General features: G+C 41.0%; 1 protein-coding gene across 9 annotated transcripts in view; it reads left to right on the forward strand.

The window, feature by feature from the left end:
• The window catches only part of tns1b (tensin 1b), a 208,828-nt gene that overhangs the window by 134,407 nt on the left and 57,500 nt on the right, over nucleotides 1–16,921 (forward strand). For 6 of the 9 annotated variants that reach the window (XM_056289491.1, XM_056289487.1, XM_056289489.1 and 3 more), the window contains 10 exons: nucleotides 3,877–4,048; nucleotides 4,500–4,550; nucleotides 4,742–4,864; nucleotides 6,268–6,332; nucleotides 7,508–7,591; nucleotides 8,554–8,666; nucleotides 8,837–8,897; nucleotides 11,770–11,845; nucleotides 15,034–15,163; nucleotides 16,122–16,185. In XM_056289491.1, the coding sequence (XP_056145466.1) occupies nucleotides 3,877–4,048; nucleotides 4,500–4,550; nucleotides 4,742–4,864; nucleotides 6,268–6,332; nucleotides 7,508–7,591; nucleotides 8,554–8,666; nucleotides 8,837–8,897; nucleotides 11,770–11,845; nucleotides 15,034–15,163; nucleotides 16,122–16,185 (939 nt within the window). Of the gene's footprint in view, nucleotides 1–3,876; nucleotides 4,049–4,499; nucleotides 4,551–4,741; nucleotides 4,865–6,267; nucleotides 6,333–7,507; nucleotides 7,592–8,553; nucleotides 8,667–8,836; nucleotides 8,898–11,769; nucleotides 11,846–15,033; nucleotides 15,164–16,121; nucleotides 16,188–16,921 lie in introns of all 9 variants that reach the window. The other 3 variants (XM_056289488.1, XM_056289496.1, XM_056289492.1) reach the window with 2 other exon arrangements.

The raw sequence follows: 16,921 nt of genomic DNA on the forward strand, positions 1-16,921 counted from the left end.
AGACAGAGAGGAAGTCATAAAAAGGAAAGAAAGGTTTAAGAAGTCAGACACACACACACACACACACACACACACACACACAGGCTGACAGAGACAGTCGCTTTAAGCAAAATAAAAACTAAAACCTTTGATTATGTACACTTATTCAAGAAGGCAGATCATAAAACAAGAAGTTTTTAGAAATAATGACCTTTCCAAGTCATTGTGAATAATGTGACGTATATGAGCAAACTCCAATCAAAGTTCATATATTTGCAAACTTTCCTGGGCAATAAATTGGGCTCTGACTTAAGCCCAAAATGTTTGCTGTGGTAAACTAGAGAGGGTGTGTGTGATGTATCAGTTTCTCCTGTATCGTTGGTGAGGAATAAGTTCCAGTAAGTGGGCCAGTGAGTGGGCCCAGATGTACAGAACAGTTCAGGTTATTTGTATTGTAAGGCTGGAGGGATTCTCAGTCCCAGACGTATGAGCAATCTTCTCAGGGGCTAGTCACACTTGACACATGTGGGAAATATGTTCGTCTACAGGCTGGTGGGTCCAAAAACACCCCCCCCCCAAACAAAAAAAATTACCTTTTTTTCCTCTCTCACCCACTTCTCCATCACTTTCTCCCTTTACTATTTCTCTTCGTTTATTGCATTTTTTTTGTTTTGCTCTATCATCGTCTTTCTTTTCTGTCTCGAGGTACTTTTACCAGCATGAAATTTACCGTTTTAGTTTCTGAAAAGTTAAGAACTGAGAGGGGATTTTCAGAGGCTTTTCTTCAATGTGCAAGCAGTAAAACACCTTAGATGAGCACAAGAACCCAAAGTGTCTCTCAGTCTTTATCCGTGTGTCCCTGTCTGTTATTCTTTCCCTCCATTCTCTCTCCACATGTTATTTTGGCGTGTTGCAAGTTTTACCCCAGACAAACCAGACATGCTAAAATCACTTAGACCTGTTCGACATTTGAGGTTCCTGCACCAGCTCCATCTCCCACCAATGACCAAAATATTTTGTTTGGTCTGTGAGGTGCACACACACGCATGCATCCTGGAATGTAGACATATTTTCATAATCTGGTATGTTTATCCACTAAATCAATCTCTCTTTGCTCTGTTTTCCCTCTCAGTCGCTCCAAGCAAAACAACACGACACGTGTTTAATGCAAAGAGGACAGCTGACAATTTTGGAGACAAACTTAAAACTCTTGGGGAATTTAGTAATCTCAGACTCTATGCAAAATTGAATGTGGAGTCAATATTTGCACGGTGTGTTACCTTCACCATTTTAGGACATTTTTTTCCTTTTAGTTTCACAACTTGCGAAAAAAACTGGAACTTGGTGCTGTGAGGACACTCCTACAGCCTATCCAAATACTCAAAGGCTAGAGGTCCCAATGCTTTAGCCTTTGAGTGTTTGGATAGCGAAATATTTTTTTGATATTTTTGTTCACCCATCTTAGTATTTTGGATGAGAAATCACATAATGAAAGATAGGTAGGCAGTGTGGACAGCCATCCTTAATTTGAGATTGTTTTCATTACTGACATTCATCACTGATTATGAGCGTTTACCAAAACCACCAGCTATTTTGTTCGTAATCACACCATTTAAGGAAAGTTTTTCTGGACAGGCTAGAATTATGCTCATTAAGTAGTCATTCACGGTAATCTTTTAGTATATCCCACCACTTCAAATTAGGCAGCAAGGCAGCTTTATTTGTATAGCACATTTCATACAGGGGCAATTCAAATTGCTATACAGAGTAAGAAAAATACAGTAAAGGTAAAATATTTACAACTAAAAATAGCAAACATACAGACAAACGATACAAAAGATGAGATACTTAAAAAGTAAAATAGTGCAGTTCAAATCAAGTGAAGTAGAAAAAAGAGCACAACAAATACACTTGCTTTTAGATGCACATTGTGAGTGAACCCATATGTTTTTCTTGAATTTTCTTATCCTGTCCTTCCTGATTCTACTCTCTATTTTTTTTGGACCCCCCCCCCTTTTTTTTCTCCTTAATTGTATCCAGCCAATTATCCCACCCTTCCGAGCCGTCCCGGTCACTGCTGCACCCCCTCTGCCGATCCGGGGAGGGCTGCAGACTACCACATGCCTCCTCTGACACATGTGGAGTCACCAGCTGCTTCTTTTCACCTGACAGTGAGGAGTTTCGCCAGGGGGATGTAGTCTGTGGGAGGATCACACTATTCCCCTCAGTTCCCCCTCCCCCCCGAACAGGCACCCCGACCAACCAGAGGAGGCGCTAGTGCAGCGACCAGGATACATACCCAAATCTGGCTTCCCACCCACAGACACAGCCAGTTGTGTTTGTAGAGACATCCAACTAAGCCGGAAGTAGCACGGGGATTCAATCCAGCGATCCCCGTGATGGTAGGCAATGGAATAGACTGCTATGCTATCCAGACGCCCTGCCTGATTCTACTCTTGATCTGATTTGTACGTCAGGTCTCACTGCCTAAGGCAAGAATCATAAATTCCATCCATCCATTATCTGAACCGCTTATCCTGCTCTCAGGGTCGCGGGGATGCTGGAGCCTATTCCAGCAGTCATTGGGCAGCAGGCAGGGAGACACCCTGGAAAGGCCACCAGGCCATCACAGGGCCCCCCCACACACACACATATTCATACCTAGGGACAATTTAGTACGGCCAATTCACCTGACTTAATTTCTTTGGACTGTGAGAAGAAACCGGAGCCCCCGGAGGAAACCCACACAGACATGGGGAGAACATGCAAACTCTACACAGAGGATGACCCGGGATGATCCACCAAGGTTGGACTACCCCAGGGCTCGAACCCAGGACCTCCTTGCTGTGAGGCGACTGCGCTAACCACTGCACCACCGTGCCACCCAGAATCATAAATTCTCCTCTTAAAAACCTCACCATCCACAGATGTATGAGAATTATACAGGGTTAAGCTCCGTCCTCCCCACATACATAGTTCACTCATGCAGCATTAGCGTTAACGTTCACTTAGTTGGAGAAGTTAGCTACCTACAAGTATTACACTAGAAGCCATTGTAAAAATTACTCCCTCAATCATTTCTCCAGCATCTCTCCATGATTTTTGCCACAGTCAATTATTTATCATATGACATAGCATCCAATTTGTATGAAATGAAACTCTAAATCAGCTGGCACAGTGGCCAGCCAAACCATTTCTTGTTGCTACCAACATCTTAAAAGCAAGCAGGATCTTTTTGGAAAGTTTCCCTTTGAAAATTGACCCAGCTTTGTATTTGCCGACAGGGATGTTACCTTGAATAACAGACTTAGGTAATCTCCTTTGCAGTATCAGTTGCTTTGGTTGATCTCATCATCTGTCTTTTTCTACATGCAGCAAGTTAGACACTCATGAAAAAAGATCGTTGTAAGAAGACAAAACAGTCAGATATAACCTGATAATATATCCTGTGACATCGCTTAGTGCTTAATGGAATAATGTAGATATCAAAGAAAATCCAATTTGTGTTTCCCTGAAATTGTGTGACAGTGACATCATTTGTTCCTAGCTGGTAGGGTTTTGCTGTTTTGATAGTACCGTCTAATAATAACATTAAGCTGTCAGACTTATTAAAAAATTTGAATGAGTTGAAAAGAATATAACTATACCACAGAAGGGCAAATGCACAGAAAAGGAAATGGCAGTAGATGTCCATGCAAAGACAAAGTGGAGCACAGGACTGTCCTTTGTGTTGTGCTCCAAAGCAAACCCATCATACCATAGCAGTATTTGAAAAAGAAATAAATTGGCCCCGCTATAAAATAAATTCCACAACTATGGGGACCCTTTTACTGTCACAATAACAGATGACAGCAAAAAAGTGAACTTTTGTCTCTACATCTCTCTCTTTCTTGCCAGGAGTGTCAGTCTGCTGCAGGCGCTGGAGGAGAACTATGAGGTGGACCTCCTCTACATCACAGAGAGAATCATTTCCGTCTCCTTCCCCAGCTCTGTGGAGGAGCAGAGCTATGCCGCCAACCTGCGCGAGGTGGCCTCCATGCTGCGCTCCAAACATGGGCACAACTACCTGGTAGATGTTTGCCCCATATTTTTCCTATTTCTCCTTGTACTTTTGGTTGGTGTTGGCGGTGCTGGATCAACTTTTGATTATGACGTGTGCCAGACAGTTTTAGAGGGCTCTCTGAATCTGAGCCCCTGTTATCTATGTGGTTGAATCTCATGATATAGGAAATCTTGAGGGTTTGGTATTTGGAAGTGCACCAATAACTGGTTCTGGTTTAATACGGGCTGTGATGGTAATGCTAAAATAGCTGTGCGTCTAAATGGCAATTAACAGCGGGAACAAGATGCTGTAGCAGTCAGTGTGCGATATGGTGGGCAGACTGCCTACAGCAAACTTGAATTCACAATCTGCTGTAATGGGTAAATTCCCCATAACAGGCAATGCCAGTGAAAAAAAAACTTTTTTTACAATGACCACAAATACAGTGTTTACAAATTATTTAAATTGACTTTTCCAGCTCTTCAACCTCAGCGAGAAACGTTATGACATCAACCAGCTTAATCCAAAGGTAAGCTTGTGGGCTAGATCTCACATCTCTTCTCTCCCCTCGTGTTTTTCATTCTCTTGTTTTTCAACCTCATAAAATGTGTGTTGCCATATCAGTTGATGATGAGAGAGCCTGGTCTCTCCCTCTCTCATTCATTCTCTCTCTACTGATCTCCATTTCCTTCACAGTCTCGTTGTTTCTTTGTCTCTTAGGTTCTCGACTTTGGCTGGCCAGACCACCATGCACCAGCCCTGGATAAGATCTGCAGCATCTGTAAGGCCATGGACACATGGCTGAGTGCAGACAGCCACAATGTGGTGGTCATACACAACAAGGTGAGACAAAGTTATAGGATGCATTTTCTACAGCACACAATGACCTTGCAAAAATGGAGGAGGTTTTCTCTCTTCCAGAGCTGATAGGCTCAGCACGCCACATGACAGTAGGGGGCGCCCTCATGCTCTTCTCTGGCTATAACGTTCCCTGAGACTGTGTGTGTGTGTGTGTGTGTGTGTGTGTGTGTGTGTGTGAGAGAGAGAGACAGATGTTTGCGAGGATAATTGTCCCGCAACATTTGTCAGTTAAACACTGATTCAGATAAGCTGCACTTGTATGTCTGCATGTCTTTCTTTGCTTGGGTCTAAGTGACATGTGGAAAGGAGTTCAGTAAAATACTAATTAAGAAAGAGACTAAAATCCCACCCATAAGAACTGTTTAGGTTCCTTTACTCTCATATCAATGATAACTGAAGTCACATTATCTTGAAAGCACAAAGTAAAAAGATAAATAGGACGAGTTGGCTAAATAGACTTGAGGCAAATGGAGTTTTAACAGTTGCGTGGAGTACTGGACGGATGTCAGGTAAATGTCCATCAGATAAAATTAAACTGGCAAACATTCCTGTCAGTCTAAACTTAATTCATTGCACTGTGCTGTACGGGGTGATCCCACCCATCTGACAACCAAGTGCTCCCGAAAACAAACCATGAAAAAATGATTTTTGAATGCTGCTAAGACTCATGTCTAAAAGAAAATATTGGCTCATATTCCCTTTTACCCCACTGTGCCCCAGACTTTTTCTTGCAACACGAGAATAAAGCAGAGGAGCTGAAACCTCTTCGCCTCATTTCAAAATGTTCCCACAGGGAAGCTACAAACATGACGGTCGCCCTGGCAACCGCTGTGTTGTTTTTCTGCTAGTTGAGTAATACTGATGATGAGAGTGTGGGTTGGAGGTTGTGGTGGTCACTAAGGAAGTTGCCAGTGTTGGATTTCCACATTATCAACAAATCCTTTCCAGTGGTCTCCAAGCTGGTCATATGACTGAGATAATTATGTTGTGGAACATTTTTAACGTGGACAATTCTGGTTGTGCGGGAGATGGATAAAGATGTAAAATTAATCCAATTTAACTTCCAAGTCAGTTTATTGCTATAGAAACCAGTGCATGGAAATTGGTTTTCGAGTGCCTAACTTTAGCAGCGCATCTGTGGTGCTGTCAATACAGTCATAAATCAACCAACAGTTACCAGCTAAGGCCTGCCTCCCATTATTTATAATCTACATTAATCTTTATTGTACACGCTTTACTATAAAATAATTACTATAATTACTATAGGAATGTAAAACAAAATTTTACTGTTGAGCCTTACAATATGTAGTTGGCATGGTTCCTCATAATTGCTAGACTAATTCAGTTCCTTGTAGTAAATTGCTGAATGACTCATCTCCTTTCAGGGCAACCGTGGCAGAACTGGGGTGGTGGTGGCAGCATACATGCATTACAGCAACATATCGGCCAGGTAGGTACACAGCCACAACAACAGCCATGGCGATAAAGGGCACTGTATGTGTTAAGAAAAGACAGAATGAGAGAGGGATGCTGAGGAAGAGCATCAGACAGGCATTGAGACATAACATGGCGGTGTGGGAGTGAGCAGTTGGATGAATCAGCACTTTTGGTTATCCTGATGTGGGAGTAATTCTCTCAAAAATAGTGGGACTGAAAGACACAAACTGATATTGAGAGAGAGAAACTAACCAGATAGGACCAAGATAACAGCTTATTGTTCATCATGAGATGAAAAAAATATATCTGGGGGAGAGGTGAAGATGTGAGAAAGGGGAGATGAGGTCTGCAGTGAAGATGATGAACATTAACTGGAAAACAAGGGGAGGAATTGAAAGAGAAGTGTTTGATATAATGATTTTAAGTAGAAAGCGGTGAATCCAATCAAAGGGATAGGCATCACAATTGTATAAAACGAGGCGTTTCCTCACTAGAATTGAATTATGGCTGTCCCCCTTTTCTGTAGCTTCACGATCATCCTGAATTGCCACTGTGCTCCACTTCATTAAAGTTGTTTTCCATGATGCCAAAATAGAAGGGAATTTTATTTTGCATAACTGCAAAACAAAGGAGACCTCAACTCTTTCACAACCTAAAGACCCACCTGACAAACATGGGTTTTCCCCGCCTATTGTTGCTTAAATGGATACAGCAGAATACGCCTGTGATTTCATAATGGCATAAATCAATTTCAAATTTATTTTTGGAGTAACAGCCCATAACACTCAGAAGTCTATTTGAAGCAAACTGAAAGGATCATGAACCGACTGTGTAACAGTACTTTAATACAGATGTATTTTGGACATGTTGAGAGTATTGTGCATTTTTGGCTTGTGAGACAATTTAAGGTTCTATACAGACTGAATTTATCAGGGCATTTGTAGGGCATCCAAATACAACAAACCACTGCATACTAAACAATCAAAACAATTGTACTTGTTTTTGCATTCGTGCCATGCCTTGGTGAATTGCTATTGGCATTAGTTTTCAAAAAAAAATTCATGGGTGGGTGACAAAGACAGCTTGTCTGAAACTGGTATATTTCTAGATCAGAGTAAAAAGTAGACTGAGTTGAAAAAAAATACAATGGTATTTGTGTGCTAACTGAATGTGCCTGTTGTATTGTAGTGCTGACCAGGCCCTGGACAGGTTTGCCATGAAGCGCTTTTATGAAGACAAAGTGCTTCCTGTGGGCCAACCGTCTCAGAAAAGGTCAGTCTTTTTTCACTCCCCCTCCACAATATTATGAGTTTGACTCACACCTGAGACAAATAGTTTCTGCAAATACTTCCAGTATTTTCATTCGGTATATTTTTCCAACATTCAGATTACTAGATAATACCATTTATATCTGCATCTGATTGGTTTGCAAAAATTCATTTTGACTTTAGAGACTAGTTTCTAGTTCTCTCCTTAAACAAGAGTGTTTTCATGCCTGACTAAGGCAGTATGATTTCATGAATCACTAATCATTGTGTACTGTATATACGCAATAACTTAAACAACAAGCCGACAACAAGCCAATTGCTGCCCTTGAACTTCCTCCGTCAACCCATTAAGGGGTTGCCCCTAAGATAAATCTAGATGATGTAATGTAGTTGGAGCACCATTAGGCCACAGGCAGTAAAACTACAACAAGTTATTGATGGATGAATATTATAACTTTGTAACCTTGTAAGGCATTTTTCACAGATACCTTTGACCAACTACTAGATGCTTTTATTCAGAGTCATGCAGAATTTATTCACTTTGGAAGCAGGGCAATATCTCCATTCACATTTCACGATGTGATAGTAGCTAGTGTAAATTTCCATATACTGCAGGGAGAAAGTGCCATCTTAGTAGTTTGAAAATTCTATTAATTTGTAATAATTTAATTGATTAAAAACAATAATATTCCCATGTCACTTTTACTTTTATTGTGTTATTGATGAAACAAGTTATCCATTAATTACAAAAGGCTAGATAATAAAAGGTTAGTGTCTTTGGCGTGGCTGTCAAGGTGCTGACCACTTTTATGGTGCAAGTGGTCATCATAGCCAGACATGGTGTCTCTTTGTTGTGATGTACATAGGCTCATCCAACTGTTGTGAAAACATTACATGACACAATCTGATTGAAGAGAACATGGCTTCTCTAATATTCATTCCTGTCCTGTCTGCTGTTTCCGTTAGGTATGTGCAGTATTTCAGTGGTTTGCTCTCTGGCCACATCAAGATCAACAACAAACCTCTGTTCCTTCATCATGTCATCATGCATGGCATCCCCAACTTTGAGTCCAAAGGAGGTATGTGTTGTATAAGCATTTTTGAACATGCTCATATATTTATTTACATACACAAACACACACACACACACGTTTGAATTCAAATACATATGCATGCTTATGTAGGTAGAGAGACACATTTTAGCACATGTTCCTCGCTTGTATTTTAATGTTTTGTCATTGTTTTCCAGGTTGCCGTCCTTTTCTTAAAATATACCAAGCCATGCAACCCGTCTACACGTCTGGGATCTAGTAAGTCTACACACACACACACACACACACACACACATACTCAAACTTTTATAAGATTCCAGGGATAGCGAGTTAGTTCTTAATGGCTCAATATTAAAAATCCCTATTTTCCTTCATACCCCCCCCCCCGTATACACACACACACACACACACACACACACATCATACCTCCTGCCAGTTTATACTGCCGCCTGCCACACATTTTTGTGTTTAGCTTGCCTCCCAGGCTCAGCTCTTGTTTCCCTGCTTCAGAGCCTGCATTCAGCACTAGTGTTATAGGTGGCTGGGGAGCCAATGAAACCAGCAGCCAGGCATATGCATGAGCACCCTGGGGTTTTGCTGCTGAAGGATCCCCTACGGGGTCCTACTAGGGCCATACAGGAAACTATCGATTCTATAGCTTTCTGTAGCTGTTTGAGGAGAGTGGGGGTCAAAGGAGAAAGAAGGGAAAAAGTCAATTTTAGAGTGTTCTTTCATGGGCAAGGGAAGCACCCAGGGTGGTACTCACACTGTCTGCTTCTCCTATTAGTTCCCTCCTAACTATTTTCCCTCATTTTCCCCTCTTGCTTTTCTCTACCTCAGTGTTACTGTGTCTTTATGATGAGGCTGAGACTGCTAGGGAAGAAAACATTGTGATGTAAGGCTGTTAGATGTCTTAAAGGTCCCATGAAACGGCATTTAGAGCACCGCACCCTTCTGTGATTTGACATATATCCGAATGAAAGAGAACAATCAGATGGGATTTTGTGAGGGAAGGGCGTTTGATTTGACTAACTGCCAATGGCTAGGCATTTGTAGATGAACGGGGACATTGATATGCTACTGGCAAAGTTTCAGTTGGTGGTAGAAAATCACTCTTCTCCACTAAACCTCCTGTCACCTTTATTGGACATTTTTTTTTATTCCTGAGAGTACAGTGTACATAATTAAAAACTTATTGTGTATTTCAGGAAGAGAAAAATATTATTCTGTCAAAAAAAAAAATTTTTTTTCCTTGAGAATCTCTAGAGCATAGTGGGGGAAAAAGATGTAACAAGAACAAAAATACATTTTCACCCTCTGTGATTTGACATATGTCCGAATGAAAGAACAATCAGATGGGATTTTGTGAGGGAAGGGCGTTTGATTTGACTGACGGCCAATGGCCGGGCATTTGTAGAAGAATGGGGACATTGATATGCTTTTGGCAAAGTTTCAATTGGTGGTAGAAAATCACTCATCTCCTCTAAATCTCACGTCACATTCATTGGACATTTGTTATGCCTGCAAGTGCACTGCACATAATTAAAAACTTATTGTATATTTCAGGAAGAGAAAAACATTATTCTATATAAAAAAATAAAAATTCTTGAGTATCTCTAGAGCATAGTGGGAAAAATATGTAATTTAATGCAGATGAAAGAGGTAACAAGAATAAAAATACATGTTTTGTTTCATGGGACCTTTTAACCATTCATGAATAGGTAATCAGCACACAGTATACGTGTTCGCTGGACTTCCTAAATGCTAACATGAAGCAATCGGTGTACACATAGTACTGTATCCGGACTTGGAAGCCTTTAAGGCACCAAATCACATTCCATCCTCTTCCTCTCACATGCCCCGTGTTAGTACTTTGCATCCTTTGATCCCTTTCTCCCAGCCAGACAGCCATGTAGACACTAATGCTTTACATCAGTCCTAGTGTTGAAGCACAAGCACATTTAAATTCTGTCATAGTAGCTGCTATAGCTACAGACAGATTGTTAATAGCTGCCCACTGAGTCATATATCTGACCGGTCATGCATAAAGAGAAAAGAGCCAACATTTGTCATGCTTGAAAGATGGATGTGTATTGTTAGTTCTTTTTTTTTTAAGGCGACATTTTTCTTAAAGAGAAATTAAATGCTAAATCATTTTAGTGAATTTGCTGATATCTACAGGTTAAAGCCTATCTAAAGGTTAAAGAAATGCCAGGCTGGTCTTGGTACTCTGTGATGTAAGCATAGCAGGATAACCACAGCTGCAGCTAATAACACTGATATTGGGTCTGTTTAGTGGGTGTCCAGGTAGCGTAGCGGTCTATTTTGTTGCCCACCAACACGGAGAATGCGGTTCGAATCCCCGTGTTACCTCCGGCTTGGTTGGGCGTCCCTACAGACACAATCGGCCGTGTCTGCGGGTGGGAAGCTGGATGTGGGTATGTGTCCTGGCCACAGCACTAGTGCCTCCTCTGGTCAGTCGGGGCGCTTGTTCGGGGGAACGTGGGGGAATAGTGTGATTCTCCCACATGCTACGTCCCCCTGGCGAAACTCCTCACTGTCAGGTGAAGAGAATCAGCTGGCGACTCCAAAAATATCGGAGGAGGCATGTGATAGTCTGCAGTCCTCCCCAGATCGGCAGAGGGTATGGAGCAGTGACCAGGACGGCTCGGAAGAGTGGGATAACTGGCCGAAAACAATTGGGGAGAAAAGGGGGGGGGGGAGATAATGGGTCTGTTGGATATAGGTCTGCTCAAGAAGCAGCATTGACAGTACTGATAACAATTTTTAATGTTGGCTCTGTTTGCCTGTCTGTCAGTGCTGATAAATCAAACAGACTCATGTCATTAGCTGGTGCTGTGTTTAACCTGCTATGCTAACATCACAGAGTACCAAGACCAGCCTGGTACATTTCTAACCTTGAGATGGTTTTTAACCTGCAGATGTAAGCAAACTCGCTAAAATTGTCTGATGGTTAGTTACTTGTTAAGGTTCAGAACTTGATGCTTTCGAATATTATTGTTTTCTGAGTTTGGAACACTTAATTTACTTTTATTATGTTTACACGAGTGCATAAGGAATAGACTTAATTCCTAAAAATAAAAAAAAATAAAAAAATCTCTCTTTACAGCAACGTGCAGGGTGACAGCCAGACAAGTATCTGCATCACTATTGAACCTGGCCTTCTTTTGAAAGGAGACATCCTGGTAAGCCTGGCATATAAATACCCATGTCGAGTAATGTATTAGTAAACTGATATTTCTAGAAGATAACTCAAAAGAGAGAGAATCCAGTGTCATAACAATGGTGTATGGTTAATTTAAGGTTTTAATACATGCAGTACGAAAGATGGAAGAATGAACATTTTCTACTTTGGGGGCTTTGGTGACATGCAGCGAGGTGACATCACCTCACTATGTGAAGCAAAAAGAAAAAAAAAGGAGACAAAATAAACTGGTCCTCCCACTCCCAATCTATCTGACTTCATCTTCATAGCTATAAAGCATGCATAACTGCATATGGCTCAGAACACCCACTGCCACTGCACTTTTGCTTTACCCTTTTCCTGTCTGGCCGCAGACATGGAATTTCCATGTGCGGATTGTCTGTCCGTCTGTCTGCCTCTTCTAGAGAGTGTTTTTGCAATGGCATCACTAGATTATCTCTTTAGTGTGTTAGGAATAACACGAATAATGAACAAAACAGTATCCTGTATATTACCTCTAGGAAATTGAGATTTTCAGATGATTAGTGCAGTACTATGGCACATATGTCATCATCTCAAGTAACAGCTGTGGACATATCCCATAGATGTGATGCATTAACTCTCATTGTTTATTAGTAATGAGGGAATCCTATTGGGTTCATTTATCACTGTTTGGTCCAGATACAGTATGCTTTTCCCTTAACAGTTTATAGTCTCCATTCACAGAATAAATAGGGCAATAAAACTGGTCGAAAGACAGTTGGCACAGATCCTATACCTCAGTTTAAGGACTGTCATTAACACACAATATTTTTGTTGTAAAATATTATGTCAAAATGGCAGCCTAGGGTACTTCCTCTCCAGGCGAAACACAAGGTTCTACTTAAAGGTGACATAATAATTTAAAGCAAATGGTGTCAACCAGACATTTCGTTGAAGACGCTGTAAGAGGGTTTTTGCCTATTCTGCGTTTCTTAGGGATGCATTTCTTAAAAACACAGTTATACCTTTAGTTCTCCTAAACTAAAGAAAAAAATATTTAAAGCAAAGTTCTTAACTAATTATTGCATGACTCCTGTCCCAGGTTATCTTGGCATGCACAAGATAGTTTAAGGAGGAACTGCACATGTCAGCGTACTTTCTGCTTATGCTATGTCATTTGGGCCATGATGCTGTCCATGATGCATCCTGATGGCTCATAATTTCAGCATGGAGAATTTTAAAGGAGCATTAATGCTTGAGGCCATTCCATTTCTGGCATTCGGTTCTGTGAATGGTTGCTGGAGTCAGAGCTCGTGTCTCATTCTGTATCTAAGGAAGGAGCAATGGATTCTACTGAATTCATCCTTACACGGGGCAGTTGCCTGCTGATGCCTGTTAATATTCCAAAACTCATGACTTTTGAACTGTGCTGCCTGGGAGAGAGCTTGGTCATCAGGGAGTGTGTGTTGTTGTATCTGTAATTTCTGTTTGCTATGCATTCATGTGGATGCAGCCTAGTGCAGATTTGATTAGATTAACCATTAGTGTATTGATTTGTCAAGTGTATTTCAGTTTGGAGAGCATTCAACAACAATGTCAGTTATTACAACAAAAATAAATTTGAAAAGCCAAAGTGCAAATGAAATAAATCCAAAATGGCAACTGTATGATCTACCATTCACAAATGAAATGTAAAGATTATCAGTTGCATAAACAACAGAGGTGAGGTTTTTACTTTCTATTGTAAAATTGGGGCTGTTTCTGATTCTCTAACATAGTTAGTAAGAGTGGTCCTTTGGGACCCAAAAGGCTGGAGAGTTCAGCCTGACATGTACAGAAAGTTTTCATTCTTCCTTTTTTTTGTTCTCAAAATTGCCTTGCCAGCATTGTTTTTTCTCATGGAGCAGACCTCAGTGGGAGGTATACCATATCCCAGAAAGCCACACTAAGCCACAAGACATTCAACCTATCCCACTTCTCTTCCTCATCCCTGGTTTTGTTTATTTAGATTGGAGAGTCTTAGATATTTTGGTCTCTATTGCCTCCACCAGTAGCATCTGTTATATTTGCAGAATCCAAGTCGATCAAATGGTCAAAGAAGTATTTGCAAAAAAAAAAATCACTTTTATTTGTACCTGCTGTAGCATATGTAGCTTTTGACTGTGTCTCTATGATTATATACATGATATAAGTCACTTTCAAAGTGTTCTCTACTGTATGTTGCCTACACGTTGCAGTAGCTTAATAGGTTTAAGCAAAGTTCCAATGCATTTGCGTAGACTATTTCATCCTGACTTGAATTCGGTGAGGATGCATCAGAGTATTTTTTTTTTTTTTTTACCTTCCAACATACCATAAGCACTGAAAAGTCCTTGGCATTCAATAACGCAAGGCTTACAGCCAATGTAAAGATGTAAAGGATGTACAGGAAGGTAATTTTATGAGGCTCTGGCAGTTTTATGGTGCAGACATCCTCAGTTTGTTGGGCAATATGTTGTTTAAGTTGAAGGTATATATTCCTTCAGTACCTGTAAAAGTGAGATCCTTGTATCAGAAAAAAAATAAAGGAGAATAATGGCTGATCAGGCCCATTTAGGTGCAGTGTGGGTGGGGATCTGTAGAAGATTTCTCCGTGTGAAGGTTTTAATAGTGCTTTTTAAGACTCTTGTGTGGATAGCAATGGTTGGAATGATGCTCGAGTGGAGAGAGCCAGGCCATACATTTACAGGGCTATATATAAAAATAGTCTTAAATTCTTTATCTAGCACTGAGCCAATGCAGTGAAACAGGAATGGGTCATGAATCAAGGGGACATTTTTCTGGCCCTGTTCTACTTATTTAATATTCTGAAAGTGCTACAATAGATGAGAATTATATTTAGCTATGACAAGAGTCTAAAATCAAAATCCAATGTTTAATGACAATATAACTATTTTTCCTTATCGGGAAGCACAAATAAAGAAGTCACATTTAAAGGAGAAGACCTTACAGGGTTTTCTCGTGACATTTTTTGTTCTGATGGTACAAATTCCTGTTTTCTATTTTGAGACAGCTTTTCTCACTCAAAACAAATCAGGCTTCTGTTTCGAGTCCCATCTAACCCCAAAAAATTACCCCTATTTGATTACGCCGGTAAACTGCTGAACCTGGCTAATTATGCCACTTCTATTGTTTTAACCTCAAGTGCTGCTGTCTCTCACCCGCTAGCTCAAGTGCTACCACAAGCGCTACCGCAGCCCATCCAGGGATGTGATATTCCGGGTGCAGTTCCACACCTGCGCTGTTCACGACCTGGGGATCATCTTCGGAAAAGATGAGCTTGATGAGACTTTTAAAGGTAAGGGAATTTGGACCACCAGCAAACCCTGAAAGTGTCCTCAACAAGTACAATTTCCATCTGGCAATTCAATATTGTATTTTCTGACAATGTTAATGAGGCACATTCTTACCTGTAGGCACACTACTGAACATATTTAACCTCTGGCCATAATTCTTGTAATGTGAATAGCTAACTGTGCAGATTCAGTTAATAACTAGTGATGCAAATTTGCACACCAACTCTGTACATCTGATTCTGCAAATATCCAAGAAAATATATTCTGTGTTCACACGTGCTTTGCACTTCACTTAATTTTTGTATATCAACAAACTGCAGCCATCTCTGGCTCTGTTAAGGCAACTAGGAAGTAATAAGAACTTGATGTTAACATGATCAGGACAAGATAGTTTAAATAGGATGTCCAGGTAGCGTGGCGGTCTATTCTGTTGCCTACCAACACGGGGATCGCTGGTTCAAATCCCCGTGTTACCTCCGGCTTGGTCGGGGGTCCCTACAGACACAATTGGCCATGTCTGCGAGTGGGAAGCCGGATGTGGGTATGTGTCCTGGTTGCTGCACTAGTGCCTCCTCTGGTCAGTCGGGGTGACTGTTCAGAGGGGAGGGGGACTGGGGGGGAATAGCGTGATCCTCCCACGTGCTATGTCCCCCTGGCGAAACTCCTCACTGTCAGGTGAAAAGAAGCGGCTGGCGACTCCACTTGTATTGGAGGAGGCATGCGGTAGACTGCAGCCCTCCCCGGATCGGCAGAGGGGTTGGAGCAGCGACCGAGACAACTCGGAAAGAGTGGGGTAATTGGCCGGATACAATTGGGGGGGGAGGGGGAGTAGAAATAAAGCAAATTTTTTATCGATCAAATTATCTATTTAAAGCCTACTAGTTTCCCTCTCAAGGATTAATAAAATTCATACTGACAGATGTTAAATAGAGAAGTCCTTTTTTTCCTTCCCACACACAGATGATAGATTTCCAGAATATGGAAAAGTGGAGTTTGTCTTCTCGTTTGGACCAGAGAAAATACATGGTAAGGATAATGATGAGAATTGTTCAGTGTTTTAGAGGTTCAGCATTTTTTCACTTTATACTTGAAAATTTTTTTTTGTACTCTTGCTCTTTTTTAAACTTGTTTTTGTCTTTTGGTCTTCATCTGTGTATGTCTTATACTGTGTTTGCTGTGTTTGTCTGTCTGTCTTGCACTGTTTGGTGAAGCCACAGCCCTTATTTCATTTTTAACATGTGCCTGCACATTGTTTTTAATGACAGTAAATTGAATTGAATTGAATTGTGATGCACACTTGTATTGTATATAATGCTACATAAAGTGGACCTGTCATCGTGGGAATTGGCTTTGTCGGATTTAATAACTGACATCAAGCTTAGGGACTCAGACTTTATTTTACTCTTCTTCCTAGAAGAAGAAGAAAAAAAAGAGACCCAACCCAGAGCAAGATCTAAAGGAAGAAAAAAACAAAAAAGGATTTTTCATACAGAAGTACCTCAAAACCTCAAATTTGTTTTAGTTTTAGATATAGATTACATTAAACATATCATAACCTTATCATGAACTCATGTAATTTGGTAGTGACTATACTGTACGGGGCGGCACGGTGGCGCAGTGGTTAGCACAGTTGCTTCACAGTGAGAAGGTCCTGGGTTCGAGCCCCGGGGTAGTCCAATCTTGGGGGTCATCCCGGTTGGTCCTCTGTGTGGAGTTTGCATGTTCTCCCTGTGTCTGCGTGGGTTTCCTCTGGGTGCCCC

Source organism: Lampris incognitus, chromosome 11, assembly GCF_029633865.1.
Source record: "Lampris incognitus isolate fLamInc1 chromosome 11, fLamInc1.hap2, whole genome shotgun sequence".
NCBI classification, from domain to species: Eukaryota; Metazoa; Chordata; class Actinopteri; order Lampriformes; family Lampridae; genus Lampris; species Lampris incognitus.